Source organism: Scaptodrosophila lebanonensis, unplaced genomic scaffold (genome assembly GCF_003285725.1).
Source record: "Scaptodrosophila lebanonensis strain 11010-0011.00,11010-0021.00 unplaced genomic scaffold, SlebRS2 tig00000001-arrow-pilon, whole genome shotgun sequence".
Lineage (NCBI taxonomy): Eukaryota > Metazoa > Arthropoda > Insecta > Diptera > Drosophilidae > Scaptodrosophila > Scaptodrosophila lebanonensis.
The window spans coordinates 5,305,829-5,321,724 of NW_022060529.1; the positions used below are offsets into that span (position 1 = coordinate 5,305,829).

Below are 15,896 nucleotides of genomic sequence, written 5' to 3' on the forward strand. Positions count from 1 at the left end.
GCCCATAAATAAGTGAAAAGTCACATTAAATTGTCGCCTGGCATTTTCCGTCAGTACAAAAAATAAAGTTAAAGCACTTATAAATGAGTTTTCGTGTACGCTCCATTTTCACTTCCTCTTGTTGTCTCTCTTTTCGCTTTTTGATGATACAGCTTGATGCCTTTCACTGTTGTTGTGGCAAAGTAATAATAATACGAGCTGCTCATGTCGAAGTCAACAGCTTAAGACAACATTTTAGCCCTTGGCATTAAAAATTTTCTTATGTTGGCCGTTTATTTTTTATACCTCTTATTTCAAGGGTACAATGAGTGGCAGAAATATTTGCCATAAATAAATAGCGGGAGATGCGTACAAGGGCTTGGTGGTGTATAACGAGAAATAATACATTTTTGTCAATAAAGTTGAAAAATCCCTAATATTTGGCACCAAATGGTAGGAAAACAAATTTTTTTGTGAAGGACAGTGCAGGGTATACAAACGAAGAAGACGAAGAAGACTATTTTAATCCTATTCTTTCATCATTCATATCATTTTGCGCTATGGCTTACGTTTTGGCATGCAGCTCTTTTCAAATTTTGAAATGAGCGGCTGTTATGTGTTTGTGGCATGTAAATGTGAAGTACACTTGGCACTTTAAAATGTTTGAAACATTAATGAAATTGTTCATTAGACATGAACGTCCAAACTGTGTCAGCGTTAGCCCTTGATGGCCAGTTGTTTGACTGGTTGGCTGGTCTGTCAGTGGTGACGCACACGAAAGCCATTGTTTTGATGTTGTTTTTGCCATTGCTGTCATTATTGTTGTTGTGGGCATGCAGTCGCTCACAAAAGAAAATAAGTAGGTGAAAGCGGTAATCGTAAAATGAAAATGGTGCTTACTCGCTCACTGCCGCTGTTAATTATAGCGACAACAGACACGGACACATGAATGTGTGTGTTAGTGTGTGTGTGTGTGTGTGTGAGTGCGGGAACACGCATAGCTTTGGCCATGCAAGCAATTCAACTTATGATTTTCCATTGCATACGTTGCGGCGACTGCTTTGAACGAACTTCTGGCATTTCGCTTTCACTTTTGTTAGCAGCTAGCAACTACGTACCAAACAATAAATCAATCAGCTGTTTTCGCATTAAATTGTTGCTTCACAGACAACACTGCCAACAATTTGTGCGTGTATGGGTAAATGTGCGTGTGAGTGTGCGTGGAAAAAGGTCAATTTGACCAGAGGCTATATCGATGAGCTACTTTCAGTCTTTCAGTCGCTACCAAAAAGGCTTCAAAAGCGCGCCTCTGCTTGGCTACTAGCCCGACTACAACTAGCAATGCAAGAGTGTGAGTGCGGATGTATATACGAGTACATACATATGTCTGTGTATATGTACTGTGTAAAATGGTGTAGAGAGGAAAATGCTATTATTTTCTGGCTGTAAAAACAAAAGCACTTTATTCGGTTTAGCAAGGGACCTGACACAAATACACCCACCCTCCCACAAACACACACACACACATATATATATATATATAGATATAAGCCATAGCGCGCGCATATAATATATTATGTATCTACATGTTTGTATACTCTATGTACGTATATGTATGTATGTATTTGTTTGTCAATGCACTTTAAGCGCGCACAATTGCTAGTTGCTTAAATTTTTTCCAGCAATGCGCGCGCTCTTGTTGGCCCTTAAACCATTGTTATTGCTATTGTTGTTGTTGATCTTGTTGCTGCTGTGTTAGTTGGGCTGCTGTGGCATGGCATTTGAAAGTTTTTTATGTATAGTATGCAAGTGTGTGCCGTGTGTACCCCAACATTTATGTGTTGTCATAGGTTGCTGTTGCTCATATTTCTTTCAAAGACATGCATAAAGCATTCCCATATGCATATATACATACATACACACCTAAAAAATTCCTCGTCTCGATGCATACCAGGTTTTTATTTTCTGTTAATAAATTGTTTTAGGCTTCAACACAAAATGTACTCAAATAAATATTTATTTCAACGTTTAATACTCGATTGGTCTTCCGCTTAAAACATTAATATACATATAGTAAAATTATTGTTATTATTGAAGCATTTTTTGAGAAAATAATAATTTCAACTAAATTTGAAATTAATCAGAGTTACTCTCTGCAATTTCTATCGAAGCAAAACTTGTTTGTGGTTCAGTGAACTCAAAACAGAAGAATTTGATACTCGTATTTAAAAAAAAAAGCTACAGCCTAACATTTTACCATTAAAGCAACCTAAACCGTGTACCTACATTTCACTAATTCCTTATTTCGTACTGAATCTTTGGTATTTATAAACATACTATGTATATGTGCCGCTGCTGGGGCTGATGCTGCAGCGCTTTGTATGTGCATTACTTTGTGAGCCAAAAATAACATAACTGTATAAATATATCATGTGTAGTATGTGCGTATTTTTGTGGCCAGACATTTCAACATGTGCAGCACACGCAACTTTCCAACTTGGACTGCGATTTTTTTCTTATACATATATAATTTGAAAATGTTGTTTTCTTCAGATTTTGCTTTGACCTGTTTTTGAGGTGTACGGCATTCGTTTTATACCACATGTATATTTTCTTAACGTTGCTTTTGTTGAAGGCGCGGTTGACTTTGTTTATATATTTATATATAAATCTGTATATTGTTTATACATTGGGCGCTTTACGTGCGCCTTGCTACGCTTCAAATATTGCCCAGATGAAACAGATTTACGGCCTAGGCGTGGGCAAAACGGAACAATAAATGGAAACATCCATAAATCGAGCACAGGAAAACACAGGAAAACACACGGTAGGTGGTAATTGCAAATTTCAGAAATGTACAATGCAAAACATAAAAATGACTTTTTAATTGCCACAGGCAGCAGCTGTCTGTCTGCTTGCTTTGGCCAAGGGCGTAAAATTACATTACATTAATATTTCACTTGTTTTCTCGCTGTTTGTTCGACTTTATTTGCTTTTTAACGCAACAAATCAAGCGTACATATATCTTAAATGGCGATGAAATTCAAAATGAGCTTTTCACTGATTGCAGGGCTGAGCAACCACGATTAGGGTGAAGGAAAGCCCTCTGCCCTTTTAAAGAACCCGCACACACAATATAGAAAAGTGGGCATGGACATACTCGTATACACGTACACGTCGTACTTTGAACGTTTAATGGTAGACACGCTTCCAAATACAAGCGCACGCACACACACTCACGTATAAAAACAAACACATTGACGCAGTGGACGTTTAACAATACGACTATTACTATTAAATATTGTTATGACAAACTTTCTAAAATTACTTCAGTTGGCTGTTGTTGGTGCTATTGTTAACGCACTTTTTGTTGCTCTATTGCAAGTTCCACTTGTAAACGTTATCTATCATCGTCGATAAAACTAAGCTACTACATATATATAGCTAACAACAGCTAACGTTCAGCGTTTCGTTGCATCGAATTTGAATTGGAACTTTGTGTGGCTACTCCGCCAATCTGTTGTGTTGCGGCCGCCGCGAAAACTACTACTGAAGAAAGGAAGCGTCGCTGACTCTGCTGCCACAGTCGCTGCCGCTAACACTTGGCTTCTTTGAATGAGCACACAAGCCAAGGCAGCGGCACAAAGTTGTAATGCACGAAGAGAGCGAGGACAGAGAGTCAGCGAGAGAGTCGTGAGCGAGTAAAGTACACTGACACGGAAATGGCGAAAAATTCGAAAAACAAAAAGAATTGCATATCTTTGAGGGCATATTTATGATAATTGATATTTAATCACTATCTTTACTGACCTGAGTTATTTTAATACTACATGCAAGGAAAAATTTGACGCGTCATCACCAATACGTCCTAAATAAGATTATGCACAATAAGAACATTCTAAAGATACTGAAAAAGTTAACTGTGTTCGGCATGCTTTGAATACAAAGTTCTTTTATTTCCACCTCAAAAACTCGTGTAAATTTGTGAATAAGCTCAGATTTCTGTGCTCGCTAGTTTGTCGGAGTTTTGTTTTATTGTTTGTAGCATTTCTAATGTAAAGCGTTTGATTTACTAACGTAGGGTTTATTTTTTAAAATGTTGATACTGTTTCTTTGTCAAAAATTTGGATTGTGTATGAACAAAGCTCTTGTGCTCTGGTCTAAGAGAATTTGGTTTTGATGAGAAAGAGTTACACGAGCAACAGCACAACAACGAAAAGAGCGCCGAAAAGCTTTTCGCAAAATCTTGCGTTAGGTCGTGTTGTCGGCAGCTTGGGTAATGCCAAGTAATACCACTCAAGTAGCTAGAAAGTGGGGTATTAACTGGCAGACATGACAAACAGACTAACCAATAGACAGACAAAAATTGGACAGATAGGCGCTTTATTAAAGTTTAAGTGCTTGGGCAACAAGGACGCAAGGCAGACGGCACGAATGTGACAGCTGGGGAAATTTTAATATTATATGTATATCCAGCCACTTACCGCTAAATGCGCCTTGAGAGCACCAACTAAGCCTGTACAATTAAGAGCATGCTTAGTGGCATTTAATTATGTACGAGTATGTATTTAATGCAGGAAATCAAAAATAAGATACGAGTAGTAGCCACTCAGATCTGGGCTGAACAATTCTTTAGCAAATGACGAGTGATGGAAAGAGATGAGCTTTTATGTTGTGCTTTCGAAACGCACAAACACTTGTTAGCGCGCTGCTAGGTGCCATGGATGCCTTGGATTTTGTGTCAGACATACTTTAACAATTCCTCAATTGTTTGATCGAAATTTTGTTGAATTTTCGCCGATTGATCGGAATACACATCGGTAGAGTTATACCATTATTAAAAGCACACGTATTGCCTATATATGTATATATTTTCTATCTCAATCACTTTTAACTAAAAGTTATCAACATGGAGGACGCCAAGCGTCCATCTACTAGCTCCCAAACAGTAGCCATAAGGCCGCGTCTCATCTATGGCCTGCGCACGGACGTGATTGGCAATATAAATTTCAATTTGAGTAAGGAGGTCATCTATCCGGTGGAAGGAGTATTGGCTTTCCATGACTATGTGCTCAACAAACAGCGCTTTTTGAGGTGGGCAATACAAAAAATACTACTTCATTTTCACTAAGCTTTTGTTTCGCAGATTTCCGGAGGATACGCGACCAGAAATAATTACCATGAGCTCCCATCGCAAATTGTTGGCTGTTTTGGAGCGCCATGTCAAAAAGTATGCAGCATTTTAAGAGTTCTTAATAGATCTTTAATAACTTAATGCTAATTCTGAATTCGTGAGCCTTTGAAGGTTCTTGTATTTGACTTATGTATATTTGCATTCACTAATAATGATGAGCTTTTGTTTCTAATAGTGGCCGCTATATCTCCATTTATGAGCTTGCGACGCTGAAGAAGCGACGCCATTTGGAGTTGCCGGGAAATCATCGCAACACAACGGTACAGCAAATGATATTCACCTACGATTCTAGGGCCATTGCTGTGGTCACTCACCCACCAGATGAAATGATTTTTATGCTGATGCTTGACAAGGTGGGCACGGTTATTGAAGGTCGAGCCACGGTCACGGGATCACATGGCGGGGCTGAATGCATTGCCGGCAATCCAAGCGATTGCAGTTTTTTGGCCGTTGGTGGGAAAAGCACGTTGTTGCTGATGAGTAAATCGGATCGTGGTTTTACCACAAGCAATAATCTGAAGGTTAACTACCATGTCACCTCCATGGCATTTCTGTCCATGGACCTGCTAATGGTGGGCACCAATCAGGATATGTTGATACTTGTGGAGAATGGCGAGCAGAAGTTGAAACAAAAAGCCAGCGAGGCAGACACTGTGGACCTGCTTATCGATCAGGAACAATTCGATCGAGAACGTAATGTACAGGAGCCCCGATTCGCGATTCAGCAGACTCCGCAACATCTTCCCGATAAGCGGGTACTGTGCATGACGGCCTTCACTAAAGGTTTCGCCTTCATCATGTTTAACAAGATGTTCGTGTTCGAGCGCGTTTCCAAATTCAAATACGAACGCAAGACCATACTAACAGTCCCAGTGACAATCTATGCCGAGCCACTTTATCAAATCACCAATATAGCCATCGACCATAAGCAGGAGACGGTCATAGTGACCACAATGCACTCACAAATCTATGTAGGTGTTCTGATTGTACCTGAAACTCTAAAGACGAAGCATCTAAATTTCGAGCCCCTGGGCGTTCTCATACATACCGGAGAAGTTATCGCTCTATCTGTATGTGCATGGAAACCCATTTTGATGACAGCTTGTAAGTAGTAGAGGGTTCATCTAGTTATTGGATGTGGCGTATACGTAATTTGTTGTACTCTTCATAGCAAAGGATCAAACTATTCGAATATGGAATTATGAGACGGCGCAGATAGAGCTGGTTCGCAAGTTTCAAGTGGACGTCAACATTGTCGAACTAAACTCAACAGGTCTCATGGCTGCCATTGGTTTCTCAGATCAGCTGCGCATAACACAGATTTTTATGGATGATCTAAATGTAAGATGAGCCCTATAGAAAAATGTCTTCATTCTAAGATAGTATACACACAAAAAAAGTTCACTCTAACCAAAGAACAAACAAATATTTAGAGGATCAGCAAGTCAAAATGGAAGAGATAGATTCGTACTGCTAATCCTTTTTTTCTACTCTCTAACTCCTGCTTTTATTTTGTTATATGATATGTTATGTTATGTTATGATACCATAACATTTATTTTTAATCCTTTGATCCATCATTAAGTACTGTACAGTTAAGCATAGAATATTTTTAAAGCATTGTCTGCATTTTATTTATTTTACTCCATATAGATTGTGAAGACTTACAATTTTCCGCACTGTAATGATGTGCGCTACTCTAATTTGGGCCACCTTATGGCCGCTGCATTTAATAATAATATAGCCATCACATCAGTGTACAATCTTGACCTGATTATCAACCTGAAAGGGCACAATGGAACTGTGCTCTCCGTGTCTTGGACCAAGACCGACAAGTATTTGATTTCAGGTGGAGCTGAGGGTGCTATCTATCAGTGGGACATTGAGACGGGCTCTCGCCTACAGGAGATTGTACAGAAGGGCACTGAATACTTGACAGTTTGCAGCAGCTTCTCCGAGCCTTTCTCTATTTATGCAGGCACAAATTTTGGCACTATACGCGAGTTTCAGGACTCGGAGCTGGTCCGTGAAATACACGTCCCATCGCATAGTAAAGGGCCTATATCTGACATTTGTTTGGCGCGCTCCGATCTCATCATGTTCGTGGCAGATCATGATGGCAATCTGTTCAATATACAGCTACCGTTCTTAGATGCCGGAGGTGGCATGTTCACCAACTTCCGTTTCTTCGATGGTCAAGTGAACAAATTACGTTTCTCTTGTGACGGTACCTTACTGATGGCCATTTCAAAGTCCGGAACCGTTTCCGTGTGGGCCATGGACAACATTGATGGCAAAGTGGCGCCAATTGATCAAGACCTGATGAAAAGTCAAGAAGTCCTAATACCACGGAGCCAACTAAATGACAAAAATCAACAGATTACCAGCCTAGAGCTGCGCCTGAAGCAACAGGCTGAAGAGTTCCAGTATCAGTTAAGCCAGAATGAGATATTCGACGGCCAGCAGCTGGCGGAGGTTCATCGCAACTACTGTGCAGCACTAGAGGAGCTAAAAAAACTTAACAACGAAATTGAGCAGCGGCACACTGAGGAAATGAACTTGATTACCTTCCAAATTAACGACATGAAGGAGGATCATCGCCATCAATTGGAGACTTTGGCAAACCAATACTCGGAGCGAATGCTTATCGAGTACCAAAAGTTCACTAACTTGCGCGAGAGCATGCTGGAGTTACGTGAGAGTTATGAGGAGAAGTTGAAGAAATCAACGGGAACGCTACAGGACACTGTGGAGGCGCTTGAGAACGATTACAAGAAACAACTAGACGGCAAGTATCTAAAGCTTATTAAATACATATGCATGTAGGCGCAACCTAACATTTATTTGCAGAACGCAAGGACCTAATTCGTGAGCTGATGAAGGAAATGCAGGACAAGAAGTCAGAATTTATCGAATACTGCCATGAGGTCGAACTGGAAAACGATCGAAATATGGTTGAGACGCAGACGCAGTATGAAAATAAACTGACTACGGAGCGTAACGAGACACAAATGTGGCGTGGCAAGGCGGGCGTGCTTCAGAAAAAGTATGAGAACCAGAAACAAGAGATCGACAATCTTCTCGAGGAGGTCGAGATTCTCAAAGAAGAGCACCAAAAATCTCAAAGAAACATACAAAAACAAATACGCAACATCGAGGACCTGCAAAAGGATATTTCCGATCGAGACTACGCAATCAGTTCAAAGGAGAAACGCATACAGGACCTACTGCACAAAAATCAGGAGTTGGACAAGTACAAACAAGTGTTGGGCCACAAAATAGCGGAATTGAAGGCGCAAATTGAACCCCGAGAGTTTCAAATTAATGACAAGCGCAAACATATCATTGAGATGGAAAACGAGTTGGAGGGCCTTAATCAAAACAACATCCAACTCGAACTACAGCTAAAGGAGATGCGTGATAAATATTTAAGTAATGTCGCCGAGTTGCGAGTGGAAAGGCATCGATCAAAGGCAGCGCGAGAGTGTCTCCATAGCATTTGCACGGACATTTATTACGTGGCCGGTGAGATGACCTCACCCGAAGGTCTAAGAAAAGCCGTCAAGGAGTTATTCCAGAAGCATGCCAGTGATGACGAATTGAAGCGCTTTGTCTCACTGGACGCAGAGGTACGGGATGAGTTTCTACGCCAGCGCAAACAAATCGAAAATGTACTGGCCCGTTACAAGACTGCAGCCGAGGACAAGACCGTACAAAAGAAGTATGACAAGCTGTTTAAGGAAAATGTTACGCTGCTCGAAGAGATTGAAAAGCTGCGCGATGACAATGAAGGTCTTCGTTCGCGGATAAAAGAAGACATTAAAAAAGTCGGTCATCAGAAGAGATTACAAATGATGTCCACGATTAGCAAAAATTAATAATTTAAATGGTACGAAGAACGTTAAACATGTGCAAATTGTCATAACTGATTTCGAATAACGATAAAAATCATACCTATACATATATTTGAAATAGGAGAACTTACACTTTTAACTTATTACAATGGCATTGTTATGCAGTATCAAGCCTCCACTAGCACCTTTTTAGCTTTGCTTTTTTCTGTCAACTTGGCCGACTTAATTGCTTTGGTATCTAATTCTTCGTCTGCTTCCACTTCCACTTCGTTGTTGTCAGGAATGGGTAACTCCTCGGACGGAACATCTGGCAATTGTGCACGCTGCTCTTCAGCCTCCAGTGCGTCCAGTTCGGCTAATACATCCTCTTCGTCTTGTGTTGTCAAAACATCGGTAAGTATAGCATCGATCTCTTGTTGCTTTTCAATGCCCTCGCGCGTTTCATCCATAATCTTTTCTACCTCGTTTATGTCCAACATGTCGTGCACCTTCTTCAAGGCTGCATTACCTTGTTTTAGACCGTCAAGCACCTTTAGCTCCACTTGTGCGAATTCCAGATCGGAGGCAAGTTTCTCTAAGTTCTCTAACTGTTTGTCGGCATTTATCAGCAGACTCTCCTGGTACTTTTTCTTGCGCAGCAAAAGCTTTGCGCGACTGCAAGATTTTATTTGAAACTTCTTTCTAATACGACTTTCTCAAATTTACTTACTCTTTTCGGCCCTGTTGCAGGCACTTTTTGGCCAGCAGTCTGTCATTCTCCAGCTGTAACTCGATGCGCTTCTGATACTGCTTCAGGCGATCCCGCTGCTGCTTTAGTTGCTGTAATAATAAACGCAATTGCACGAGTTCCCTCCGTGAATATCCAAGCTGTACCTACCAAAACCGCCTTATCCTGGTCGGTTACACGGCTTGGAACACTCTTTCTGCTTTTTCCAAACAAAGCCCCCATGACTAACTATCCTAATAGAGATGAGCAGCGTGCACTGAATTATAGGGAACATCGATATTCACCCAATCGACTTATCGATGTTTAAAACAGTCGTCCTATCGATATACAAATTCAAGAACTAATATTTACGCAGGTTTCGAATTTTTTGTAATTGAAGTACTATTAAATATATAAATCAAAAATCAATGAAATTAAGTACATTTACATATGGATTATAACAGGGTGGCTCTCAAAATAAAGTAATAAGCAGATAAATATTGCGATTGAGCAGCATTGTGTACAATTAACTGCTATTTACATACTCCAGCTTCGAGTTACTTGTATAAAACATAATTTTTTCTCATGACAACACAACTTGTTAAACGTAAAGAAACATCTAAAAAGCGTTAAAAATTGTTTTAAATTCTTGTTATTACACAATCCGAAAATTTGTGTAATTTTGATGCAATTCTCACGAAAATGTGTTAACTATAGCTTAGCTCTCAGAGCCTCATAGCAGTTAGGTTTATACTTTTTGTACATGCTTCGCCAAAATTCAATGCGTTCGCCATCGGGATTACGCCGCATTCCACACTCCCGATCTATTCTGAAATAGTCCAACTGGTAAGCTTGATTCTTGTCACTATGGGGCTGAACGGGTGTCCAATCTCTTGAAGGTCTTCCGTGTTTTGCAAAATTCGCCCACATTTCACATATTCGGTGAGACACTGCATCATCCTCCTTAGTCATCGGCGATTCATCATCTGACATTTGAAATAAATAGAATAGCTCATCTCCATGACAGGCACCTCGAAGTTTTTCGCACTGCAACATACGCTTATACATATTTCGATTGCCCACATAATCAAAGCGATAGAAATAGAGTGGCGATGAAGTCTGGCGATGGGCATGTATCTCTGCGGCGTGTTGGAGGTCAATGTTGAAATGAAAGTCAGTAAGAAGGTCGACCAAATTATCCAAACTTTGCGACGTTAAGGCCTGTCCATTAAAATAGAAGGCCCGCATATCCTTTGCCGCTTCTAATGCTTCCGCTGCATTGGGCTCCACAACCAAATTCCTCGGCACCAGGCGCGCCAAATCCTGATCATAAATATCTAGCTTGCGTTTTGCATTTACCACCATGGCAATGCCCTCAGCTGATGTGTACCCCATAATAACAGGCATTCCATTCAAACGGTCCTTCTCGTAGAGTAAATCCATTATATTAACATCAATGAAACTGTCTGGACTGGTGGATTGCTCAACGACGGGCTTAAAAGGCAAAGGCAAATGACGACGACGCTCATCGGGCGTCAGTAACGCCATTGTATTGGCAAGCATGGCCAATGGCGTTACTTTTGGAGACTGTAAGAACTTGAGTATTGATTGAGAATCATCTATGCTCCCACCAAGGAGCTCAGTCAAGCGTCGGGTCTTATATTCGGGCTGATTTTGTAGCACCCATTCCATATTCGCCGTGCCACTCTGCATGATGGCCTTATGGAACAGTTTGTTGGCATGTTTTGAGTATGTATGCAATTGTACGGAGGCCGCACCGGCGCTTTCACCAAACAACGTCACATTCTTGGGATCACCGTTAAAATTAGCAATGTTTTCTTGAACCCACTGCAAAGCCAGCCGCTGGTCTTTCAGACCTGCATTGCCGTGGATTCCTTCCTCGGGTAAATACAGAAAACCCAGTGCGCCCAGACGATAGTTCAAGGTCACCACCACTACGTCTTGCTCTAAAAGCTTGGCTGGAAAGTGACTGAAGTTAGATGTAAGTATAATAATCGTGAATCGAAGCACCATACTTACTAGTCGCTATTGCCATTTCCAAAAAAGAAACCCCCTCCATGTATCCACACCATAACAGGAAGTTTTTCCGTCGTTCTCTTCTTGGGTGTAAACACGTTGAGAAAAAGGCAGTTCTCTGAGCCGACCACACTTTGTGTTAATGGGTCCCGCTGATGCGAAACATCGCCCTCCTTGGTACAGTCCAACTCATCAGCATCGAAGTGCTCGAGCGGCACCGGGCTCTGTGAAGATGATATTATTAAAGCCGAAATTGTAGCCCGAAAACTCACCCGAAAACGTAGCTTTCCCACTGGGGGAACCGCATAGGGCACTCCCAAGAAGCATTCGTATTTTAATCCACTCGGCAGTTCGCGCTCCCGACCTACCACTATACCCTGCTGAACAGGAACTTTTACTGAGCGGTCATTCTAGATACAAAAAATACATACATAGAGAAAATGTTCGCAATGATTAGACAGTTATTTCTACCTTACCTTCATCTTACTGTACCGTCTGCAAAAAAGTTGATTTAAGCAAAATCCACGCCGTACGATTAAATTAGTAAACATACTTGTTGCCTTCACCAAACCAATCTAATCGTAGAGTGGGCGAAAAAATGAAATGAACTTTAGACGGTGTAAACAAAATCAGCTGATTGCATTTAACCCTAACCGGGCATAGTGGGTTAATTTGCGGACTAAATACCAATTTGAGAGCAAACTGATTTTAAATAAACCGACAATATAAACATAGTGACATTTTTATAAATAATATCGTTTAAAACTGTGTCTGCGCTAATGTGCGCTTACAACCAAGACAAATAGCGAGATAAATCAAAAAACTGTCGTCAATATCTGTGTATGCATCATTTGGAGAATTTTCAACGATAATCAACAAATCCGCTGTTGTCAATGGCTTGGTCAATATTCCGGTTAGGTAGTATGCTAGAGATTGGCGGACCTTTCGCACAGCATTTAATACTGTTGTTAATTAAAAAACCCATAAATCCCTCTCAAATGAAATATTTACAGAAAAAATAACAGTAATTGTAAAATTGCTGGGGGTTTTAATACAACACATTTGGAAAAATATGTGTACATATATACATATGTATGTATATATAGTACATACATAAATTTTCATATCACATAAATCATGCTTATCACATATGTATATAAATAAATGTTCACTATAGTTTAGCTCTCAGAGCTTCATAGCAGTTAGGTTTATACTTTTTGTACATGCTTCGCCAAAATTCAATGCGTTCGCCATCGGGATTACGCCGCATTCCACACTCCCGATCTATTCTGAAATAGTCCAACTGGTAAGCTTGATTCTTCTCACTATGGGGCTGAACGGGTGTCCAATCTCTTGCCGGTCTTCCGTGTTTTGCAAAATTCGCCCACATTTCACATATTCGGTGAGACACTGCATCATCCTCCTTAGTCATCGGCGATTCATCATCTGACATTTGAAATAAATAGAATAGCTCATCTCCATGACAGGCACCTCGAAGTTTTTCGCTCTGCAACATACGCTTATACATATTTCGATTGCCCACATAATCAAAGCGATAGAAATAGAGTGGCGACGAAGTCTGACGATGAGCATGTACCTCTGCGGCGAATTGGAGGTCAATGTTGAAGTGAAAGTCAGTGAGCAGATCGACTAAATTATCCAAAATTCCCGGCGTTAACGCCTGACCATTAAAATAGAAGGCCCGCAGGTGCTTTGCCACCTCTAAGGCTTCTGGTGCATTGGGCTCCACAATCAGATTGCGCGGCACTAGACGCGCCAAGTCCTGATCATAAATATCTAGCTTGCGTTTTGCATTTACCACCATGGCAATGCCCTCAGCTGATACGTAGCCCAAAATAATGGGCATTCCATTCAAACGGTCCTTCTCGTAAAGCAAATCCAGAATATTAGCTTCAATAAAACTGTCTGGACTTATGGATTCCTCTACGACGGGCCTAAAAACGAAAGGCATATGACGACGTCGCTCATCGGGCGTCAGCAACGCCATTCTACTTTCTAGCATGGCCATGGGCGTCACTCTTGGAGACTGTAAGAACTTGAGTATTGATTGGGAATCATCTATGCTCCCACCAAGGAGCTCAGTCAAGCGTCGGGTCTTATATTCGGGCTGATTTTGTAGCACCCATTCCATATTCGCCGTGCCACTCTGCATTATGGCCTTATGGAACAGTTTGTTGGCATGTTTTGAGTATGTATGCAATTGTACGGAGGCCGCACCGGCGCTTTCACCAAACAACGTCACATTCTTGGGATCACCGTTAAAATTAGCAATGTTTTCTTGAACCCACTGCAAAGCCAGCCGCTGGTCTTTCAGACCTGCATTGCCGTGGATTCCTTCCTCGGGTAAATACAGAAAACCCAGTGCGCCCAGACGATAGTTCAAGGTCACCACCACTACGTCTTGCTCTAAAAGCTTGGCTGGAAAGTGACTGAAGTTAGATGTAAGTATAATAATCGTGAATCGAAGCACCATACTTACTAGTCACTATTGCCATTTCCAAAAAAGAAACCACCTCCATGTATCCACACCATAACAGGAAGTTGTTCCGTCGTTCTCTTCTTGGGTGTAAACACGTTGAGAAAAAGGCAGTTCTCTGAGCCGACCACACTTTGTGTTAATGGGTCCCGCTGATGCGAAACATCGCCCTCCTTGGTACAGTCCAACTCATCAGCATCGAAGTGCTCGAGCGGCACCGGGCTCTGTGAAGATGATATTATTAAAGCCGAAATTGTAGCCCGAAAACTCACCCGAAAACGTAGCTTTCCCACTGGGGGAACCGCATAGGGCACTCCCAAGAAGCATTCGTATTTTAATCCACTCGGCAGTTCGCGCTCCCGACCTACCACTATACCCTGCTGAACAGGAACTTTTACTGAGCGGTCATTCTAGATACAAAAAATACATACATAGAGAAAATGTTCGCAATGATTAGACAGTTATTTCTACCTTACCTTCATCTTACTGTACCGTCTGCAAAAAAGTTGATTTAAGCAAAATCCACGCCGTACGATTAAATTAGTAAACATACTTGTTGCCTTCACCAAACCAATCTAATCGTAGAGTGGGCGAAAAAATGAAATGAACTTTAGACGGTGTAAACAAAATCAGCTGATTGCATTTAACCCTAACCGGGCATAGTGGGTTAATTTGCGGACTAAATACCAAGTTGAGAGCAAACTGATTTTAAATAAACCGACAATATAAACATAGTGACATTTTTATAAATAATATCGTTTAATACTGTGCCTGCGCTAATGTGCGCTTAAAACAAAGACTAGTTACGGTTAAAGACTTCCCAAAACTCGTCTAATCGTAGAGTAGACGAAAATCTAAAATGAACTTTAATCCGAGTATACAAAAACAGCTGAGTGCATTTAGCCCTAAACAGGCGTAGTGGGTTAATTTTCGGACTATTTTAAATAAACAGCCATGTTTTTATAATATTATGGAATAACTTGCAGCTAATTATTTTTATAAGTTTTAAAGATAATGTTTTTAATTTTTACAAATTATCGAACCAAATCGCGTATTTCGATATTGGTTGTCATACCCAATATGAGCTCTTCTATTGAAAGGATGGTCTAATTTTGATTGTACATCATCCGACATTAATATTATGGTTGGGAAGGGGTTTGGGAATTGTTAACAAATAAAACACAGTACTTTTTACACATTTATAGTTACATTTAAAATGTTTCTAAGTTTTATTTGACTAGTTCCATTGCATAAACATTAATACAAGTTCATTTTTGCTTTCTAAATTTGTGGTTTTTAAAAACATATGCTGGGTGCTTTGGCGATTCAAAATTTACCGTTTGAAAACGAAAAAATTGGTGTTTTAGTCAGTTGGACGAACCAACTTAAAAAGGTTTGAGCTTTTTTCGCTTTCAAACTTAGGAAAGTTTTTGATCGCAGAAGCACACCATCTGCAAAGTTTGACAAAGTAATATTGTTAATTAACTTTAGGTTTAAGCATAGTTCACACCAAAAATTGAAACATTTACACATACATTATGTACATACATACACATTTAACATACATACATCCAAACACTTAATAAACATTTATATAATATTAATAATGTAATAATAGTAATAATAGTAA

At 40.4% G+C, this 15,896-nt stretch overlaps 4 protein-coding genes across 7 annotated transcripts; 1 reads left to right on the forward strand and 3 right to left on the reverse strand.

Moving 5' to 3' along the window:
- The first annotated feature begins 4,770 nt into the window (after positions 1-4,770).
- LOC115622838 (cilia- and flagella-associated protein 57) lies at positions 4,771-9,149 on the forward strand. Its single transcript, XM_030516921.1, has 6 exons — positions 4,771-5,073; positions 5,126-5,209; positions 5,349-6,277; positions 6,345-6,514; positions 6,826-7,960; positions 8,023-9,149. The coding sequence occupies exons 1-6, from the start codon at positions 4,889-4,891 to the stop codon at positions 9,048-9,050; spliced, it is 3,531 nt and encodes a 1,176-aa protein (XP_030372781.1). The 5' UTR covers positions 4,771-4,888; the 3' UTR covers positions 9,051-9,149.
- LOC115622848 (charged multivesicular body protein 6-A) lies at positions 9,102-10,005 on the reverse strand. Its single transcript, XM_030516934.1, has 3 exons — positions 9,904-10,005; positions 9,736-9,845; positions 9,102-9,680 (listed from the first exon to the last, which is right to left on the reverse strand). Exons 1-3 carry the CDS (start codon positions 9,973-9,975, stop codon positions 9,194-9,196), a joined length of 669 nt encoding a protein of 222 aa, XP_030372794.1. The 5' UTR covers positions 9,976-10,005; the 3' UTR covers positions 9,102-9,193.
- A 227-nt stretch (positions 10,006-10,232) lies between these two features.
- LOC115624420 (esterase B1-like) lies at positions 10,233-12,425 on the reverse strand. Of its 2 annotated transcripts, XM_030519165.1 has the most exons (5): positions 12,323-12,425; positions 12,246-12,264; positions 12,042-12,179; positions 11,773-11,993; positions 10,233-11,722 (listed from the first exon to the last, which is right to left on the reverse strand). In XM_030519165.1, the coding sequence occupies exons 2-5, from the start codon at positions 12,249-12,251 to the stop codon at positions 10,444-10,446; spliced, it is 1,644 nt and encodes a 547-aa protein (XP_030375025.1). In that variant the 5' UTR covers positions 12,252-12,264; positions 12,323-12,425; the 3' UTR covers positions 10,233-10,443. The 2 variants fall into 2 exon arrangements, with proteins under 2 accessions (XP_030375025.1, XP_030375020.1); XM_030519160.1 differs by having other exon boundaries at positions 12,246-12,392.
- A 375-nt stretch (positions 12,426-12,800) lies between these two features.
- Positions 12,801-14,994, reverse strand: LOC115622544 (esterase B1-like). Of its 3 annotated transcripts, XM_030516530.1 has the most exons (5): positions 14,820-14,936; positions 14,743-14,761; positions 14,539-14,676; positions 14,270-14,490; positions 12,801-14,219 (listed from the first exon to the last, which is right to left on the reverse strand). In XM_030516530.1, the coding sequence occupies exons 2-5, from the start codon at positions 14,746-14,748 to the stop codon at positions 12,941-12,943; spliced, it is 1,644 nt and encodes a 547-aa protein (XP_030372390.1). In that variant the 5' UTR covers positions 14,749-14,761; positions 14,820-14,936; the 3' UTR covers positions 12,801-12,940. The 3 variants fall into 3 exon arrangements, with proteins under 3 accessions (XP_030372390.1, XP_030372374.1, XP_030372382.1); XM_030516514.1 differs by having other exon boundaries at positions 14,743-14,994; XM_030516522.1 differs by lacking the exons at positions 14,539-14,676; positions 14,743-14,761; positions 14,820-14,936 and having other exon boundaries at positions 12,801-14,208; positions 14,270-14,444.
- Positions 14,995-15,896: the final 902 nt, after the last annotated feature.